This window comes from Dasypus novemcinctus, chromosome 2 (genome assembly GCF_030445035.2).
Source record: "Dasypus novemcinctus isolate mDasNov1 chromosome 2, mDasNov1.1.hap2, whole genome shotgun sequence".
Lineage (NCBI taxonomy): Eukaryota > Metazoa > Chordata > Mammalia > Cingulata > Dasypodidae > Dasypus > Dasypus novemcinctus.
In genome coordinates this window covers 145,384,072-145,400,755 of record NC_080674.1, presented here as the reverse complement: position 1 = coordinate 145,400,755, position 16,684 = coordinate 145,384,072, and the positions used below count along the sequence as shown (strand labels likewise).

The following is a 16,684-nucleotide window of genomic DNA, read 5'->3' as shown; positions in this document are numbered from 1 at the left end:
TGAACTTTTATTATTTTGGTTGATTTAGCCTTTTTTTTTGGCTTTTTTCTTTGCATCTGAATGCCCCATCCCACACCATGCACACTTGTATATTTATGTTTCTTTAAATAAAAATGGGGTCATATTCACTTTATCTTCTGAAGTTTTGAGATGGGCCATCCTTTGAGGCAGGCAGGTACTGCTATTTGCGTTGCAGATGAGGCACTGAGGTCCAGGGAGACAAAATAGTGCCCCCCAGCTCCCCCCCTGGTGAGGACCGGCCAGACCTGGATGCCAGCCTGTGGCTGGGACGCTGTGCTCTGCCTTTCAGGGGTTGGAGTGCTGAGTGGACAGCTGTACGCCACAGGCGGACACGATGGGCCCTTGGTAAGGAAGAGTGTTGAGGTTTACGATCCTGGAACAAACACCTGGAAGCAGGTGGCAGATATGAACATGTGCCGGCGCAATGCAGGTAACGGCTGCTCTCGTTCTCCTCTTTGGGGGTGGTGGGTCTTTTCTCCCTGCAAACGCTAGCTCTAAGAGGCACAGGGGAGAGACTCCCATGACCTGGGGGCTGAGCTTGTATCTGGGACAGGGAGTGTCCATTTGCTGGGTAGGTCCTCGGCTAGAGGAGAGGAAAGCTTGGGACCTCAAAAGTTAGCCACAGGGTCCCCCTCTTAGATACAGGGGGCCCCTTCTCTCCCACTGAAGGATGATGACTTTCACTACGCAGAGATGGATACAGACCTAGAAAGGCCCTGCTGGTTGTCATCTGTGCCCCCTGTATAGTGGCTTTGTTGGGTAGCTAAGCCAGAGCTGTGCAGACATGGCCAGACGATGACTGGGTTCTGGCTCTCCTTGGCCAGTGCCTGGCTATGTAAACTGCTCACCTCCCACCGGAAGCCAGTCTCCTCCCTTGCGGGGATAGCCAGGCCCCTGGGTGAGTCTCCTTATTCTCTTCGGTGCCCTTCCTCTACTTCCTTTCCTTCTTGTAGGAATGAGTCGCCATAGAGTGCCTAGGCTTTTATTTCCTGGTTAAGCTCTCTCCTTTTGGAACTTTGGCCTATGGGTCATGCCCTGTTTTGTTATATCTTCCTTACTTTATGAAAGTATAGGCTTATCCCAGCTTCCGGGGCTGGAAAGACAAACACATGACTTTCAGGTGGATTTATTCCTTTTATATTCATAAAACCTATTTGCTCAATCCATTTGTAGCTCACTTATTGGAAGTGTAACCAGAAGGGATTTTATTAATTTACTCATTGCCTAACCCTCCTGCGATATAACTTGGTATTTGGCCTTAAGCCACATGAGCAAGGAATTACAGAGCCCTCAAAATAGCCTGTCACTTTAGAGACTGAGAGTTAAGTTTAGAGTTAGATAGATATTTCTATTTTTTATAACAGAAATGAAATCACTCCATAATACTGTTTTATAGCCTCCTTTTAAAACATGTTACGATCTTTTATGAATATCTTTTACAACACTAAGTATAGTTACAAGATATTATTTTAAATGGCTATATCATTATTTAAATAACCAATCTATTATTGGACACAGGATATGTTCATGTTTTCTATACTGTAAGTAATGCTTTGCTTATCATAAATTGTCCTTATAGCTGAATCTATGCACATAGTTTCAATTCTTTCTTTGAGATAAAAGCCCAGAAGTGAAATTTTTGAGTCAGAGGGAGCATATGTACTACAGGCAACGTCCAGGAAGCTGGTCCACTTTATATTCTCACCAGCATTTGAGATACGAATTTTCTCACATCTTCACCTGCACTGATAATTGCTTTTTTGTCTGTGTGTCATCAATCCTTCAATCTAATTTTGAAAAAACAAAACAAACCCATTATAGCCTTTGCAAGTCTTAATGAGCACTAGCTACATTTTCCTACTCTTGAGACCCTGCTGCATGAAGCCTGGCCCCCAAACCAGTTCATTCTGAGATGGGGGTGGGTGGAGCACCTCGTCGCTGGGAACTGTGTATGAATTTTGAGTCCAGTCTTGTAAAGGGATCACAGACACAACCATTAGCCTCACACGGTGCAGATCTAACATCGGGCTTGTCAGGGACAGACCCTAGAAGCAGAGCTGTGGTACGCAGCTCAGGCTGGCCATGGGTGTCTGCTTGCACCGTGGGCGTCGCTTAGTGCCGAGGGGCCCTGCCGGTAGTGCTCAACGCGTTTATAGGGTTGAGGACGGGGCACATCTTTGGGACCGTGGAATAAGGGAGCCTTCTTGGTTAGAGAAGTGACCTTGTTAAAAAGGTGAATCCCCGTGGGGGCCCCTGGCTGCTGTCAGTGTGTTCTTCCCTTGAGCAGACTCGATCCTGATCCTGCCGAGCCGATTCTCGGTTCATCTTCACAAAGTGACGGGAGAGCGCCTCCAGAGCGGTCCAGGTTTGCCCCTCTTCGACCCCTATTCCTCGGCGCTCCTGCTGTAACATCCCCTGTGGCTTCTGTTTGATTCCCAGGGGTCTGTGCAGTGAACGGGCTTCTGTATGTGGTTGGAGGGGATGATGGGTCCTGTAACCTGGCTTCAGTGGAGTACTACAATCCCGCCACCGACAAATGGACGCTGCTGCCCACCAACATGAGCACGGGGCGGAGCTACGCCGGTGAGTGCGCTCCGCCTCCATCCCCTCCTCCGCTCCCTCTCCCTGCCCCCAATTGCCAACACACTGGGCGTGGCGGGGGTCAGTTTGCTTAACTTGGGCCTGAGCACCTCCAGGGATGGCAGATAATTGTGTGGCCATCAGGCCTTCATTCTGTGCCCATGGCAGATACTGGTAATCAGCACTGGTTTCCCCAGTGAACCCAATTCTTAATACAGTGTTCCAGTTGTCTGCTTTTAGAATTCCATCGCCATTCCTGGTTTATTTCTTACTTGATTCCCTTGGTGGGATAAAATACAGTTCTCACTCTCTAGAAACTTAAGTGGATAGATAAGACTTGTCTACAAAAAACAGTTAGGGACAGTACAGGAGGATGTATACCTAAGTTCTAAATGAAACACACTCTACACACTTCAGGATGGACAGGGGCAAACTGGCAGAGTCAAGAAACATTTCCTGGAGGAGGTGGGACTTGATTCAACCTTGAGGGTGATTGCAGTCCCACAAAGAGCTGCTCTTTATGGAGTGCCCACTCTGTGCCACGGGGCAGTGGGCTAGGCATGTGCAGACGTTCTCTTAGAGCTTTTCAGCAGCTCTTCAGGTTGAGTGGGATTGTATCCTTCCATTTTACAGATGGTGGAACTGAGGTTGAGAGAGCTTAAGTAACTTGCCAAAGGCCATATGACTAATAAATGGCAAAGTCCAAATTCAGACCCAGGTCTGACACCAAATTCCATGCCCTTTGTACTGACTCTGCAATGGGTGGGTAATGGGGCATCCCAGGCAAGAGGCTGGTGTGCAGGCCTTTTCTCGGGGAGTGTGAGATGGGTTTGGTGAGTTGAGAGGGAGTTGGGATCAGAGCTGGTGTTGCTGAGGTTGGGGTCTATGGTGCAGCCCAGCTCCTTGCATCTGACTTTCCAGAAACTGGAATAATTAGAGCTAACATTTATTTATTGAGCACATACATTGTGCCAGGTATTGCCCTAAGATCTTACAATCATTATCTCATTTGATCCATACCACAATTCCAATGGTATTTTTCTTATTCCCATTTTGTCTTGTTGGGATTGCAGTGCAAAGGAAGATCAATGCCATGCAGGATAGAAGGGGTTGTGTCACATTCTTTCAACACAAGGCTGCAACTGCAGTGAGATTATTTCACTTTTTTTCCCTCCTTTAAGGTTTTCCTCACCCTGTCACCTTTCTCGTGGCAAATACAAAAGATTTTAGAGGCATTATGGTTCTAGAGTGATTCTGTTCTCATGGTTAATTACTAAAAGCAGCACTGTCATTTTCTTTTTGTAGTGGTGGTTGGAAGAGCAGGGCATTTTCTGGGACTAGGCACTGAGGCGAGTGAGCAATCACCCCTTGTGTCCGTGAATGCTTTAGTGAGAGAGGAAGGGTAAAGTATAAGTGGTTACTATTTTAACTATTTTGTGTTCCATTTCTTCATCTTTTGACCACCCTGAGAAGTAGGTGGGAAGGAGAAGAGCAAGTATACAATTTTGTGTTCATATCCATTGACTGAATGATTCCATCTTAGAATATAAGGAGATTCCCTGAAATTATGGACAAAGTTGTTTATTGGAACTTTATAATACCAAAAGCCTAAGAACTACTTAATGTCCAACATGAGGGAAATACTTAAATAAACTATGGGATATTTATACAGGGGAAGTGATTTTTTTCCTTAAACATTTTATTTTGAAATAATTTTATACTGACAGGAGAGTTACAAAAATAATAGAAAATCCATACAAAGAGCACTAACACATCCCTACCCTCAATACCCAGATTCACCAATTTTAAAATTCTGCTATATTTGCTGTCTCTGTATTTTCCAGCTTACCTACTATCTGTCTATCTGTCTGTTCCCCCATCCATCCATCCATCCATCCATCATCTATCAACTTCTAAACATTTGAAAGCAGGTTGTACTCACCGTGCTCCTTGAAAACTTAATTCTTCCTTGCACATTTTCTGAGAATAAGGATATTCATTTATGTAACCACCTTAAGTACAGTTAGAAAATTCAAGAAATATAATATTGATATAAAGGGTACAGACTATAATCCAATTTTTTTCATCCCAATAATGTCCTTTTGAGCCTCTTCTCCTTCATTCTTAGGTCCAGTCCAGGATAATGTCTTGCATTATCATTGTTTCTTTAGTTGCTCTTTTTTTCTTAAATCGTGAAAGCATATATACAACATAAACTTTCCCATCTCAACCTACTCCCAAATATATTACTCACTGGAATTAATCACTTTCATAATGTAATATCTTCGCTACCGTGTGTAACCAGAACTTTCCCATCACCCCAAACAGAAACCCTACAGCCATCAGGCATTAACTCTCCTTTCCTTCTTTCCCACCCCTGGTAATATGTACTCTACTTTTTGTCTCTATGAGACATATTCTAATTATTTTCATATTCTAGGTATTTCTTATAAGTAGCATCATATAGACAGCATCATCTGTCCCTTTGTGAGGCTGAATAATATTCCATTCAGTGAATATACTCCATTTTGTTTACCCATTCATCTGCTGATGGACATTTGGGTTGTTTCTACCTTTTTTGTCCTTTACTTCTTATGTTACTGCCTATTTTTAAATTTAGTTGGTCTTTTATGGTTTACCCTTAAGATTTCCTTCTGTGCATATTTTTCTGATACTTTCTTTTTGGTTACCCTAGGGCTTAAATGTAACATCCTAAATCTATAATAATCTTATTTGGTTTGATACCAATTTAACTTAGCATACACAAACCATATTCCTATATCCCTCTCTCTCCCCATCTGTTTGTTATTCTTGTTACAATTTATATATTTGTATACATTGAAGTCCCAAACCACTGATTTATCATTACTTTTTTTTTTTTAAGATTTATTTTTATTTATTTCTCCCGCCCCCCTGCCCTGGTTGTCTGCTCTCTGTGTCCATTCACTGTGTGTTCTTCTGTGACCACTTCTATCCTTATCAGTGGCCCCCGGAATCTGTGTTTCTTTTTGTTGCATCATCTTGCTGTGTCAGCTCTCCATGTGTGCAGTGCCATTGTTGGGCAGGCTGCACTTTCTTTCACGCTGGGCAGCTCTCCTTACGGGGCGCACTCCTTGCGCGTGGGGCTCCCCTATGTGGGGAACACCCCTGCGTGGCATGGCACTACTTGAGCGCATCAGCACTGTGCATGAGCCAGCTCCACACGGATCAAGGAGGCCTGCGTTTTGAACCATGGACCTCCCATGTGGTAGGCAGATGCCCTATCCATTGGGCCAAGTCTGCTTCCCATCATTACTTTTTATGCATTTGCAATTTAGATCCTGTAGGAGGTAAAAAGTGGAGTTACAAACCAAAAATGCAATAGTACTGGCTTTTGTATATACCTATATTGTTACTTTTACCAGACATCTTTATTTCTTTATGTGTCAGTTGCCAAGTGTCCTTTTCTTCCTTTGGTTTTTTATTAGGAGGTACCAGTGATTGAACCTGGAACCTCATATGTGGGAAGTAGGTTCTCAACCACTGAGCTACAACCAATTCCCTGTCCTTTCTTTTCAACATGCAGAACTGCCTTTAGCATTTCTTGTAGACTGGTCTAGTGGTGACAGACTCCCTCGGCTTTTATCTGGGAATGTCTTAATCTCATCCTCAGTTTTTGAAAGACAGTTTTGTCAGACATAGGATTCTTGGTCGGCAATTTTTTTTTCTTTCAGGACTTTAAATATGTCATCTCTTTGCTTTCTTGCCTCTATGGTTTCTGATGAGAAATCAGCATTTAAATTATTGAGGCTCCTCTGTACATGACATGTTAATTCTTTCTTGTGGCTTTCAGGTTTCTCTATCTTTGGCTTTCCAGCACTTGATTAATTAAAATTATGTCCTGATGTGTGTCTATTTGGGTTTATCTATGAGCTACTTGGATGTGTATATTCATGTCTTTTGTTAACATTGGGAAGTTTTTGGCTATTATTTTTTGAATATTCTCTTGGGCCCTTTTTCTCCTTCTTCTTCTGGGACTCCCACAGTGTGTACATTGGTATGCTTGATGATATTTCATATGTCTCTCAGGCTCTGTTGAATTTTTGACGTTCTTTTTTCTTTCTGCTCATCCGACTGAATGATTTCAGTTGTCTTATCTTCAGCTTGGTTTGATTCTTTTTCATGATTTCTATTTATTTGTCAGTATTTTCTTTGTTTTCATTTATCATATTCCTGATGTCCCTTAGTTCTTTGTCTATGTTTTCCTTTAGCTCTTTGAGCATATTTACAACCATTTTAAAAAAATCTTTGCTTGGTATGTCCCATATCTGGTTCCCCTTCTTGATGGTTTCTGATACTTTAATCTTTTCCTTTGTACAGGCCATACCTTCCTGTTTCTTTGCATGTTTAGTAATCTTTTGTTGAAACCTGAAAATTTTGATTTTTTAATGGGTTATCTCTGGAATTTAGACTCTGAGGTCTTAAACGTGTATCCATCTAATGTTATTACAGAACTTTCTTTACATGTCAGGAGCTAACAAGAAAAAAATTGAATAAAGAAAACACCTTTTCTAATCCTGAAAGAGGATCTCTTTCAGAGCTGAGCTCTCCTACGAATGAGCTTAGAGAATAGCCAAAGGCAAAAGCATAGTGTCCTTCCCAGTCTTTTCTGTGCATGTATCTTGTCCTGGCCATGCATGTTGCCCTAGTAATTCCCCATTTACATGGATACAAATGTCCTTATTCTCTTATTCCGTATTTTCTCTTGGCCCTGGGTGCTTCACTCTATGTCTTACAGCTTATATTCTTTTGCCCCAGGAAGCTGAGATTTGGCTGTCTTCCCACAGCATTTTGTAGGAAAGCTCTGTGAGCTGCCTCTACACATGGGGCAGCAAGCCTACGATGCATGTCCTGGTTCAGTCTTTCAGGCTGCTGCCAGACAGATTGGCACAGGCATACATGCACCCTAATGTGTGAACAAAGGTTACTCTCATCTTTCCAGAATTAGGATCAGGGATCTGTACTGAGGCACAGTCTGGCTTCCCTGTGAGCTGGTGAGGGGGCGGAAGAGGGGTCAGCAAGGGTGCCACAAGGAGGTTTTCCTACCATTTTTAAGTTGCTTTTCTATTGATTTGTCAGTTACCCTGTTATTGAAACGTTTTTTTTTTAACTCTTTCCAGACTTTGAAGATGATGTTTCTACCAGTTCTTGCTGGGTGTTCAAAGCTTCTGTGAGGGGGAGGGCCCTTAGTTGAAGTGCTTTCAATGTCATGAGAAAATGATCATAACAGACTATTGGATTAAAAAAAGAGGAAGCAAAATTATACATACTCTGTGAGCTCAATCATGTAGTGCTATATTGTGGTTGGGGTTCTATAGCTACTGCTTGAGAATATGGATAGTGGAGTCAGATCTGAATTTACGTTTTCTCTGCCACTAGCCTTGAACCTTTGGACAAGTTATTCACTCCAACTGAACCTCTGTTTTCTCATCCATAAAATGGGTATAAAATAATACCAAGCCTCTTAGGGCTGTTGTGGGAATGCGATACAAGAATATGTGTGAAGTGCTTAGCACAATGCCTATCTACATAGAAAACACTCAGTTAATGATTATGGTTATTATTAGAAGGTAGGAAACAGGTAATGATGGTTCTTTTTGTATGAAGGGTCTCAGTTTTTTCCTGTGTTTTCCAATTTTTCCATAATGAGAATATTTTAGTTTAATAATGAAAAAAGAAAGTTTATATAAAAGAGCTACGCAGGACATAGGAGCCTGCTTTCAAAAATACTGCCTTGTGAAAGAGAAGCCTGAGGTGTAGGCAAGATGCTGTCAAGGTTAGGCAACACAGCTGGGTCTGAGGACTCAGGTTTTATCCACCTCTAAGCTTCTATATCTGCCCTTTTATCCAGAAATAAAAAAAAAATATAAAGATCTCAGTAGAATCTCTGCAGTGGGGTGTCCTGGAGTTTCTTTTAGCAGTGCTGTCTGTCTCTTTTTCAACCAGACCCTTTATAGTGTTGGGAATATATTATAATAAAGCTGCAGTTATCACCTTTTATGTAAATACCCTGTATTTTAGGATTTAAAGAAAGAGGGTGTATTTGTCTCAGGCAGAAAGAAGTCCAGGCCTGGCTTGGTAGATCAGGACTACCACTGAAGAACCAGGATTCTTTTCTCTTTTCTGGTCCGTCATCTTTACCAATAGCTGCTGCCTCTTGTGCCTTGCATGAATATTCTGGGCAGGAAAGACAAAGCCAAAGTTGCAGCACTAGCAGACTTGCATTTGCAATCTCTTTGTCCAGGACTGGGTCACTTGGCTGCTTCTAGCTGCAGGGGAGTCTGGGATGCTGAGCCTGAAATTGCTGGTCTCTATAGTAGGGGACAACAAGTAGAAAAGATGTTGACTGAATCAACCTACAGCATCTGCCATATAACCTCAGCCCATTATCGTGAAATTTTAGGGCCATACATGGGATTTTCAAAGTTAGGTGCTAAGATTGGTTCATCTTAGCTAAAGCAATAACATATACATGTCTGGAGTATTTATTGAAGTACAGAATTTAGCACTAGAAGGGTCCTTCAGTGAGGTGACATTAAATAGTATGAGAACTGAGACCTAAAGAGGTGAATGGAATTACAGGCTGAATGGTGGCAGAGTTGGAATTGGAATTTGTTTCTTCTTACCTCCATGAAGTCAGTCCACTGTTTTTTTTTTCCAGTTCATTCCAGTGTCTTCTAAAAGCAGACATGGGTCACTCATCACTCACCTTAAAGTGGTACAAATTTAGAATTGGTAGCTGCTTCTGTGAGGGTGCTGAGTGTTACCGAGCTAAGTGCTGGGGTTGGGAATGGGAGTCATTACAATAATAGATGAGTCCATGTGAGATGAGGCCACTAGTCTTTTGTGTTCAAGGGGCTTTGATTATGGGTTCAAATATTTTGCTGGGACTTGGCTGTTAGGATGGAAAATGGCCAGCTGCTGGCAGCCCAAGACCACAGGCCCTTCAATATTTGGGTAAAAATTGTATCTATTTCTCATGGCTGTGACTTAAGATGCCTTGGATTTATGAACACATTAGGACTCTGAATTACCCTGGAGAAGCTAAGATAACTTTCTCCCCCTTTCATATTAGGTGTTGCTGTGATTCACAAGCCCTTGTGACCCAAACTCCCACTTCCAGGAGGTGGAGGAAAGGAGGGAGTACTGCCTGTGACTCAGAACAGCGGGGACCAAGATGACTGGATTCAGCTCGCTGGGGAGACTGTGGTGGTGCGAGAACCACCTCCTCTGACTTGGCAGGTGGCACCGCAGTGGAGCCACCCATCCGTGACCCACCTCCTGCTCCTCTCAGGTGCTTTGGCCTCTGCCCTGAGCAGTGAGGTTCCTGACAGTCCTGGGCAGCACCTTTGGGCATATTTATGTTTCTACAGGGACACAAGAGAACCTAGGACATGTATGTGTTTAGAACACAATGTTTCACTAAATCGGGGGGTGGGGATGTGTGATGGTCTACTGGATTTCCTAACTACTGATCCTTTCACTATGCTAAAAAATCAAATCACAGAAACCTCTCTTCTGGATTTGGTCTATGGGGACTTTGGACTACAAAAGCTGCTGTCTGCTGGAGGTCCTGTTGGATAGGCTGGGAAGCTCTAGAAATAACCAGTGAGAGGGCCAGTGCCCTGCCCATGCCCACGTACATTACTTGACTACTGTAACTCTGTCTGCAGAAGAGTTGAGAGATTCTCGAAGTGGCACCATGTTCTCTGTGCTAGAACTAATGAGCAAATGGGTTCCCGGTGCTGCACAGCTGGGTGTTCTTCCTTGTGCTCTCCTTGGGAAGCAGACTAGAACTGCCCAGTCTTCATGTGTGGGTGACTGGTCTTTAATGTCAGGGATTCTAGGTTTGGGAGATTTTTTTCTCTCTTCAGGTGGGAAAACCAGCCCTTTAGAGAAGCACTGGGTAACACACTGGAGGAAAAATAAGCAAAACAAAAACAAAGTGGTAGGAAGTGAGTCTCTGCCCATAATGATCTGAGAGGGATCCTGTTTCTGGATTTGCCCAGGACAGGAGAGTTCCCATTTATACTTGTTATCCAGACTTAATTATACACAGCACCCCATTTTATCTCAAAACTGTTCTGGTTTGGAGGATAAGTACAAGGTCACCGTTCTCCAAATCCAAAGATAGGCATGCCCCTACATTTGATGGGGTCATGTATGATTCACATGGACGTGGATGAATTCAAAGGAATAGACTGGCTAGGGCTGGCCCCTTGGCACTTTGTCTGGTATCTTTGTCTTCCTTCTCTTGTCTTCTCCTCCTACTCCAGGGCCTGTACTTCGACCTTCCCCTCAGGATCCCCACCACTCCTCCTTCCTTCCATGTTGAGGAGTAGATGGTGGTGGGCCCTGGGTGTGTAATATTTCCGAGGTATGTGTGTATTTTAAAGGAGGAACTTTATGAGTGCTTTGCTAATTCACAGGTAAAAATGATTAAGGATAGAACTTCCAGCATCTTAAAAAAAAAAAAAAAAAAAAAAGAACCTTAAAGGTATGTTGTTCCTAAAGTAGTAAGTTGATTATGCTAAATTTCCAGCATTGGAAGAGGAGGCTTTGTTAGGAAAGAGCAGTCTTATGGAGAGTGGCGTCTAATTCTCCCTGATGTCAAAGTCTGCCTTCAGGGAGCCAGGAGGGTTTATAAACGCTGATGTTGGATTTCAGATACAACTGGGCTTCTTTCAAGCAGGTACTGCATGAAAATGGCAAGTCCCCTCCCCCATTTAGAAACCCAGGAGCCTCTCCAGCCAGTTGGTCAATTTATATATTTACTGTCTATTTATTGTGCACTAAAGACACAATTCTCCTGAGGAGGAAACTACTCCCTCTGATGTTGAGTAGATGTTATTTGAGGGTGACATTTGGAGAACACCAAGACACCCAGAATTTTTAGCAGTCTTGGGAAGAGACTAAAATATCTAGCTTTGGAGGATAGGAAGAAATGCCTCCAAAGGAGTCAAAGCATGCTTCTAATTGGGTGCTCTGGCCTCACCCAGCAGAGATGATAATTGTGGTTTCAGTACTCTGCCTGGATCTGGCTTGGAAGTGATGGAATGACTTCTTTGTCCCAAATGTTCTTCTTCTGTCTCTGCAGAAGGCTTGGGACTTTGTTTTGGTGTGTGTATGGTGGAGGTTTGGTTGGAGGTTGGGGTTTGATACCTGCTATTCATACAAACTCCTGATTTCAGATGAAAAGTGAATCTCCCCTCTCTTCCCCCACCGCCTAGAAGCTGGATGTTCGTGCTTATGGTGGGGACAGGGATGGAGAACTAGAGATTATTTTTTGTGTGTCATCCTCCCACAAAGCCCTCCCTCCCCTGAAAACTGGCCAGCATGTTTTCTGCATTTGGAGTTTTGCAATTGGTTCCACCTCTGTCTCCCTTCCCAGAAGGTCTTGGCCATGTTCATTTCATCCTCACATGTCCTTTCTCCTGGGGACTAGAACACTGGTATGTCATCACCAAAAAGCCAATCTGCTCCACCTGCCCACGGATGCCATCCAAAACTGCTGTCTCTTTATCACTAGGTACGATTCCCTCTGCACAGTGGGACACAGCAGACTTATTTTCAAGCCTGTGTTGGTCACACAGTGAGTGAGAAGCCCCCTCCCCCTTAACTAGGGTGGCCGCTACTGCTTGTGAATGCAGCTTTGCCAGTGGTGTATCTGAAAGTCTGATTGCAGTGATGAAATGGAATTGAGGTCCAAGGTTAGAAGCAGTTAGACACCACTTGGATACTGATTTGGAAAAGTTGTAAGTCAGACTCTGGATTCCAAAGTTATTTCTCACCAGTACCCAATGGCATCTCTCATTTCAAAAGTTGCAGTATTATGCAAATGAAAGTGACCTCATTTTCTGCTATGCAATAAGAATACTTAATTCTATTTCATGACAAACCAGTTGCAATATCCCCTAAGATGCTTTTTGAGCTGTCTTACTTTGATATCTGTTGTGTAATGTTTGTATATTTCTGAGCCAGATCCTTTCAAAGTTTGCCTTTTTATAAAATTAAAGCTATAGCTTCCAGGCTAAAATTTTAAGGTAGATATTTTTATAAGATAATTTTTCAGAATATTTAAATCCCTTTTTATTGTCCACGATGATGAAATGTTGTGTTCCAATGTTACTCTCAAACATAGTTCAAGCTTATAGCTAGTTTCTCTGTTTCTCAACTTCTCAAAATGGATTTTTCAGTAGTTCCAGGTAGACAAGCCCCTTTGACTTGGAGTCTTCTTATACCATATTTAAGGGAGACTGCTGAATTTTAAAAACACAATCAACTGGTGTCTCTTGAATTTCTAATGTTAAGCTTGAATCCGCGCTTACCCACTTTGATTGCCTGTCTACTTGACTTGGAGTCTGTTCTCTGTAGGACTGAGGCTGGCCTGGCCTGTATCCTGGTGGCGCTCACACCTGGTCGAGTCTGGCTGACTGGTGGGTAAAAATCCCAGAGAAAGGCCTGCCCTGCAGCCACACACCAGGAGTTGCCTGGGTTCAGCACGCCTGTCCTCTTTTTCATCTGTTCCCTTGTTCTTGTGAAACTTCCAGCAGCGTAAGGCCTTTGCTACTGGATCTTGTCCCTTTTGGAAATGTCTTGTCTCTGAACTTAAAAGATGGGTCAGTCTTATGATCCCCACTAAGAATGTGTTAAGTGTGAGCGCTGCAGGTGCTCACACTAAACTTACAACTTACTTGCTTCCTGAGCTTTGTCTACACTCCACACTCTATTTTGTGTGTTTATCTGCCATTGACCTTGTGGGTTTGTGTGTGTGTGTGTGTGTGTGTGTGTGTATGTATTAGTTTTTAATCATTTTTTTAAATTACTGTTGGGACGGGTGCCATTTTGAATTGCCTCCATGCTTCCCATTTGCACCTTGTTGAATCAAGTTGGGAGGTTGAGCAAACATGTATTCCAGTTAGCTGGAGTTTTTAAGGCTCTGCTTGCCTGGAGAAGCAAGGAGGTTAGAATGTCTTTTTTTCCCTAAGTGTTTGCACTATTTGGGTCCTAAGCCTCTGATGTTCAGTTGTGTGGTGTATCTACTGATCAAGTAGAAGAGCAGCAGAATGTCTGACATTTGGGAATGAAAGAGGCTTCTTCCAGAATGGATAATAACAACCTCACAACCCCTGTGCAACCTTTGTCGTGGGACACAGTGACTCATGGATATGGAATCAGCCAAGGCAGAAATGCACAGCCCTGTGGCATTTGGAAAAACAAATGTTTGTAATGCTGTATTCTTGCCTTTGGTTATGAGATTGCAAATTATTTTTTCCCCTTTTCAGTGGCAATAAAGGACCCTTGTTGGACTTCTTGTTTAGTTTGTACAATTTAAATTGTATATGATGTGTAAAAGACTTTCTTTGAAAGAAAATCAAGACACTGAATGTCTGTGTCTGGGTAGGTGATCTCTCCCTGTGACTGTCCACAGGCCGTCAGACTTGATTACTGGCACCCCATGCAACGTACTGCGGAAGTAAGGTCCTCGAGCTGGTGTTTTCTGTGTGAGTGTTAGGGACCGTGTATCCTGTGAAAAAAGACTTGTCACATGCTTGATCAGGTACAGTGAGAGCTGCGGAAACGTTTCCTCAAATATATTATTTTAACAGGAATCATGTTCTAGTTTCCCATACTTTACATTACTTTAATTTTAATAAAAGCGGAACTGTGCAAACCTTTCTCAGTGTTTCATTTCCATAGACCAGCCTCTCCTCTATATCTCAGACATAAAAGGACAGCCTTATTCCTGAATTTTTATTCAGAATTTTAAATTTTTGTCTTTGAGAGCCGCTGAAGAGAGCCCCACCTCAGCACAGTGCCAGACCCCCAAAGACCTCCAGAGGGTGGGAGGGGTGTGGGCAACTCTGGGTGATTGCAGCTTGCCTCCTGCTGTGAGGATGATGTGCTGGTCTCGGGCACCAGGAGGCGGAGGCAGGGATTCAACTGTAAACAAAGTGATTTTAAAAACATTTGTGGTAAGATCTAGAGATATTATAGGTATTTTGTTATGTTTTGATTATTAAATATACACAGTAATTCTATTTTATTACCTTTATTCAATTATGTATTAAATGTTTAATTTATAGGATGTCAACAGACGTGAAATAAGATAACTGACTTTTACTGAGCACTCACTTTGTGCCAGGAACTTTTCTACGTGCTTTACATACATCAACACATTTAATCCTCAGCATCATCTTCCGGGATAGTTGCTGTCATTATCTTCATTTTACAGAAGATGAAATGAAGCACAGGGAAGTTAAGCAACTTGCCTAAGGTAGCATTGTGACAGAGAGGTGGGGCCCCCCAGAGTCTGCCACTGCTCGCCCGCCCAGAGGGGAGGTGATGGGGGGAAGGGGTCTGACAGGCACCAAGGAGAAGGAGGCAGCCGGTCCCTGGTTAAACGAAAGCACCGCGGCCATTGTTTTCAGGCCAGTTGGACAAACAGTGTGCCCATCTTATGTGGATGGTAAGTACTCGTATTTATCTCTGTGATATGATGGCGTCAGCAGCCCCTGCTGACTGCTCACTCTGCGCTGGGCACCCTGCTCAGTGCCTCACAGCCTTGGCCTTTAATCCTTTGGAGGCTGGACATCTCCTATGGCCTGCCCTGCTCGGCCCCTTTCTGGGCGCCTCACCTACGAGGACCCGTGAGCTGGTGTCCCTCCATGGCGGCACACGGGCACCCTCTGAGAATCCCTTGGAGGAAGATGGTGGTGGAGCTGGCTGATCACCATCGGAGGCGAGGCCTTGGTGCTTGGCTGAGCTGTGACTTCTCAAAGCCTCCTGCTCAGAGACCTGGGTTCCTTGGTTAGCAAATTGTGCCCCCCCCACCCCCCACCGCCCCAGCGGCCTGGCCTGATCCAGGTGACACATGGACAGCTCATATTCACGCTCGGAAACTTGAGGGGCACGTGGCAGCCTCTCGAGCAGATCCATCCCCGTGTTTGAAGCGTAGACTTTCAGTTCCCAGGGGCACAGCCTGCTTGGTTTATCACTCCGTGTCTCCGGTGCCTAGTGTGCGGTTAGCACTCAGGAATATCTACAGAAGAAGGAAGAGAGACACGTAGGAAGGGCTCCGAGGAGCTCCTTTCCCCTCCCTTGAGCTGCACTCCTACTGTTGGCGTCTGGCCGTGGCTCCTGTTCTTTCATCCCACGTCAGCGGAGAGTGGGAGAGCTGGCGCCATTCGTCCATCCCATCCTTAGAGCAGTTAACACTTCTCAAAATGATGGGACAAGGCCTCTTGGAGCCCCGCAGTGGTCCTAGAGGGCAGGTGGGCGGGAATTTGCGTCCCCCTGGAAACGGGTGTGGGTGTCCTGTAAGGGAGCAGCGGAGCAGCCCTGGATAGAACCTCCTGGCTCTTTGACTCACAACTGAGTTTGCTAATCCAGCCTGAGACGAGAGCTAGGCCCGCAGCTCTTTCAGTAACCATGGCGACTAGCATGTATCGTGCCCTCCTCACGTGCCAGGCCCTGGGCTGAGCCCTTTACCTGAGTCCTCTCAGGCCTGATGACATCATGCTTTGCCTAATTAACAGGATCACAGGGGTTAAGGGACTGGCCCAAGGTCACATAGAGCTTCGAGAAGGGCCAGGCCCCATCCTCCTCCTCTTGGGGCTGCTTGTGGAGCTGTGTCATCCTCCAGTCCCAGAGAGCTAGACCTGGTGAGTACATTCTGGAGCTGGAAGGTCCTGAGGTCTAGCCGTGAGGGCGGGTGGAGAGGCAGAGCTGCGACCCTGAGAACTTAGAAGGCAGCCGCTTTGGGCCTCAGGAAGGAGGTGGCCCGCGGAGCCGAGCTGGGGTGGGACGGCGTTCTCAGCAGATGCGCTGACCCCGTCCTGACTCCCGCAGGCCGCGGCCGTGTGTGCTGAGAGAGCCTGTGGAGGCAGGAAAGGGGCGGCGAGGGGCGCAAAGAGACCAGCTGTCCGTCCTCAGGCCTGTTGGGCTGTCCGCTTGGGGGTACACCCAGGGAGTGATTTTTGAACGAGGCCCGAGTGAAGCCAGGTGGAAAGGCCCGGTCTCCTGGCAGCCGCTGGGCTTCTTT

The 16,684-nt window shown here is 44.6% G+C and overlaps 1 protein-coding gene across 2 annotated transcripts in view; it reads left to right on the top strand.

Annotated features, from left to right (window-relative positions):
* KLHL3 (kelch like family member 3) overlaps positions 1-14,318 on the top strand; it is a 196,430-nt gene extending 182,112 nt beyond the window's left edge. For both annotated transcript variants that reach the window (XM_023586585.3, XM_004450501.5), the window contains exons 13-15: positions 311-451; positions 2,461-2,604; positions 9,716-14,318. In XM_023586585.3, the coding sequence (XP_023442353.2) occupies positions 311-451; positions 2,461-2,604; positions 9,716-9,744 (314 nt within the window). In that variant the 3' untranslated portion in view covers positions 9,745-14,318. The remainder of the gene's footprint in view (positions 1-310; positions 452-2,460; positions 2,605-9,715) is intronic.
* The last annotated feature ends 2,366 nt before the right edge of the window (positions 14,319-16,684 follow it).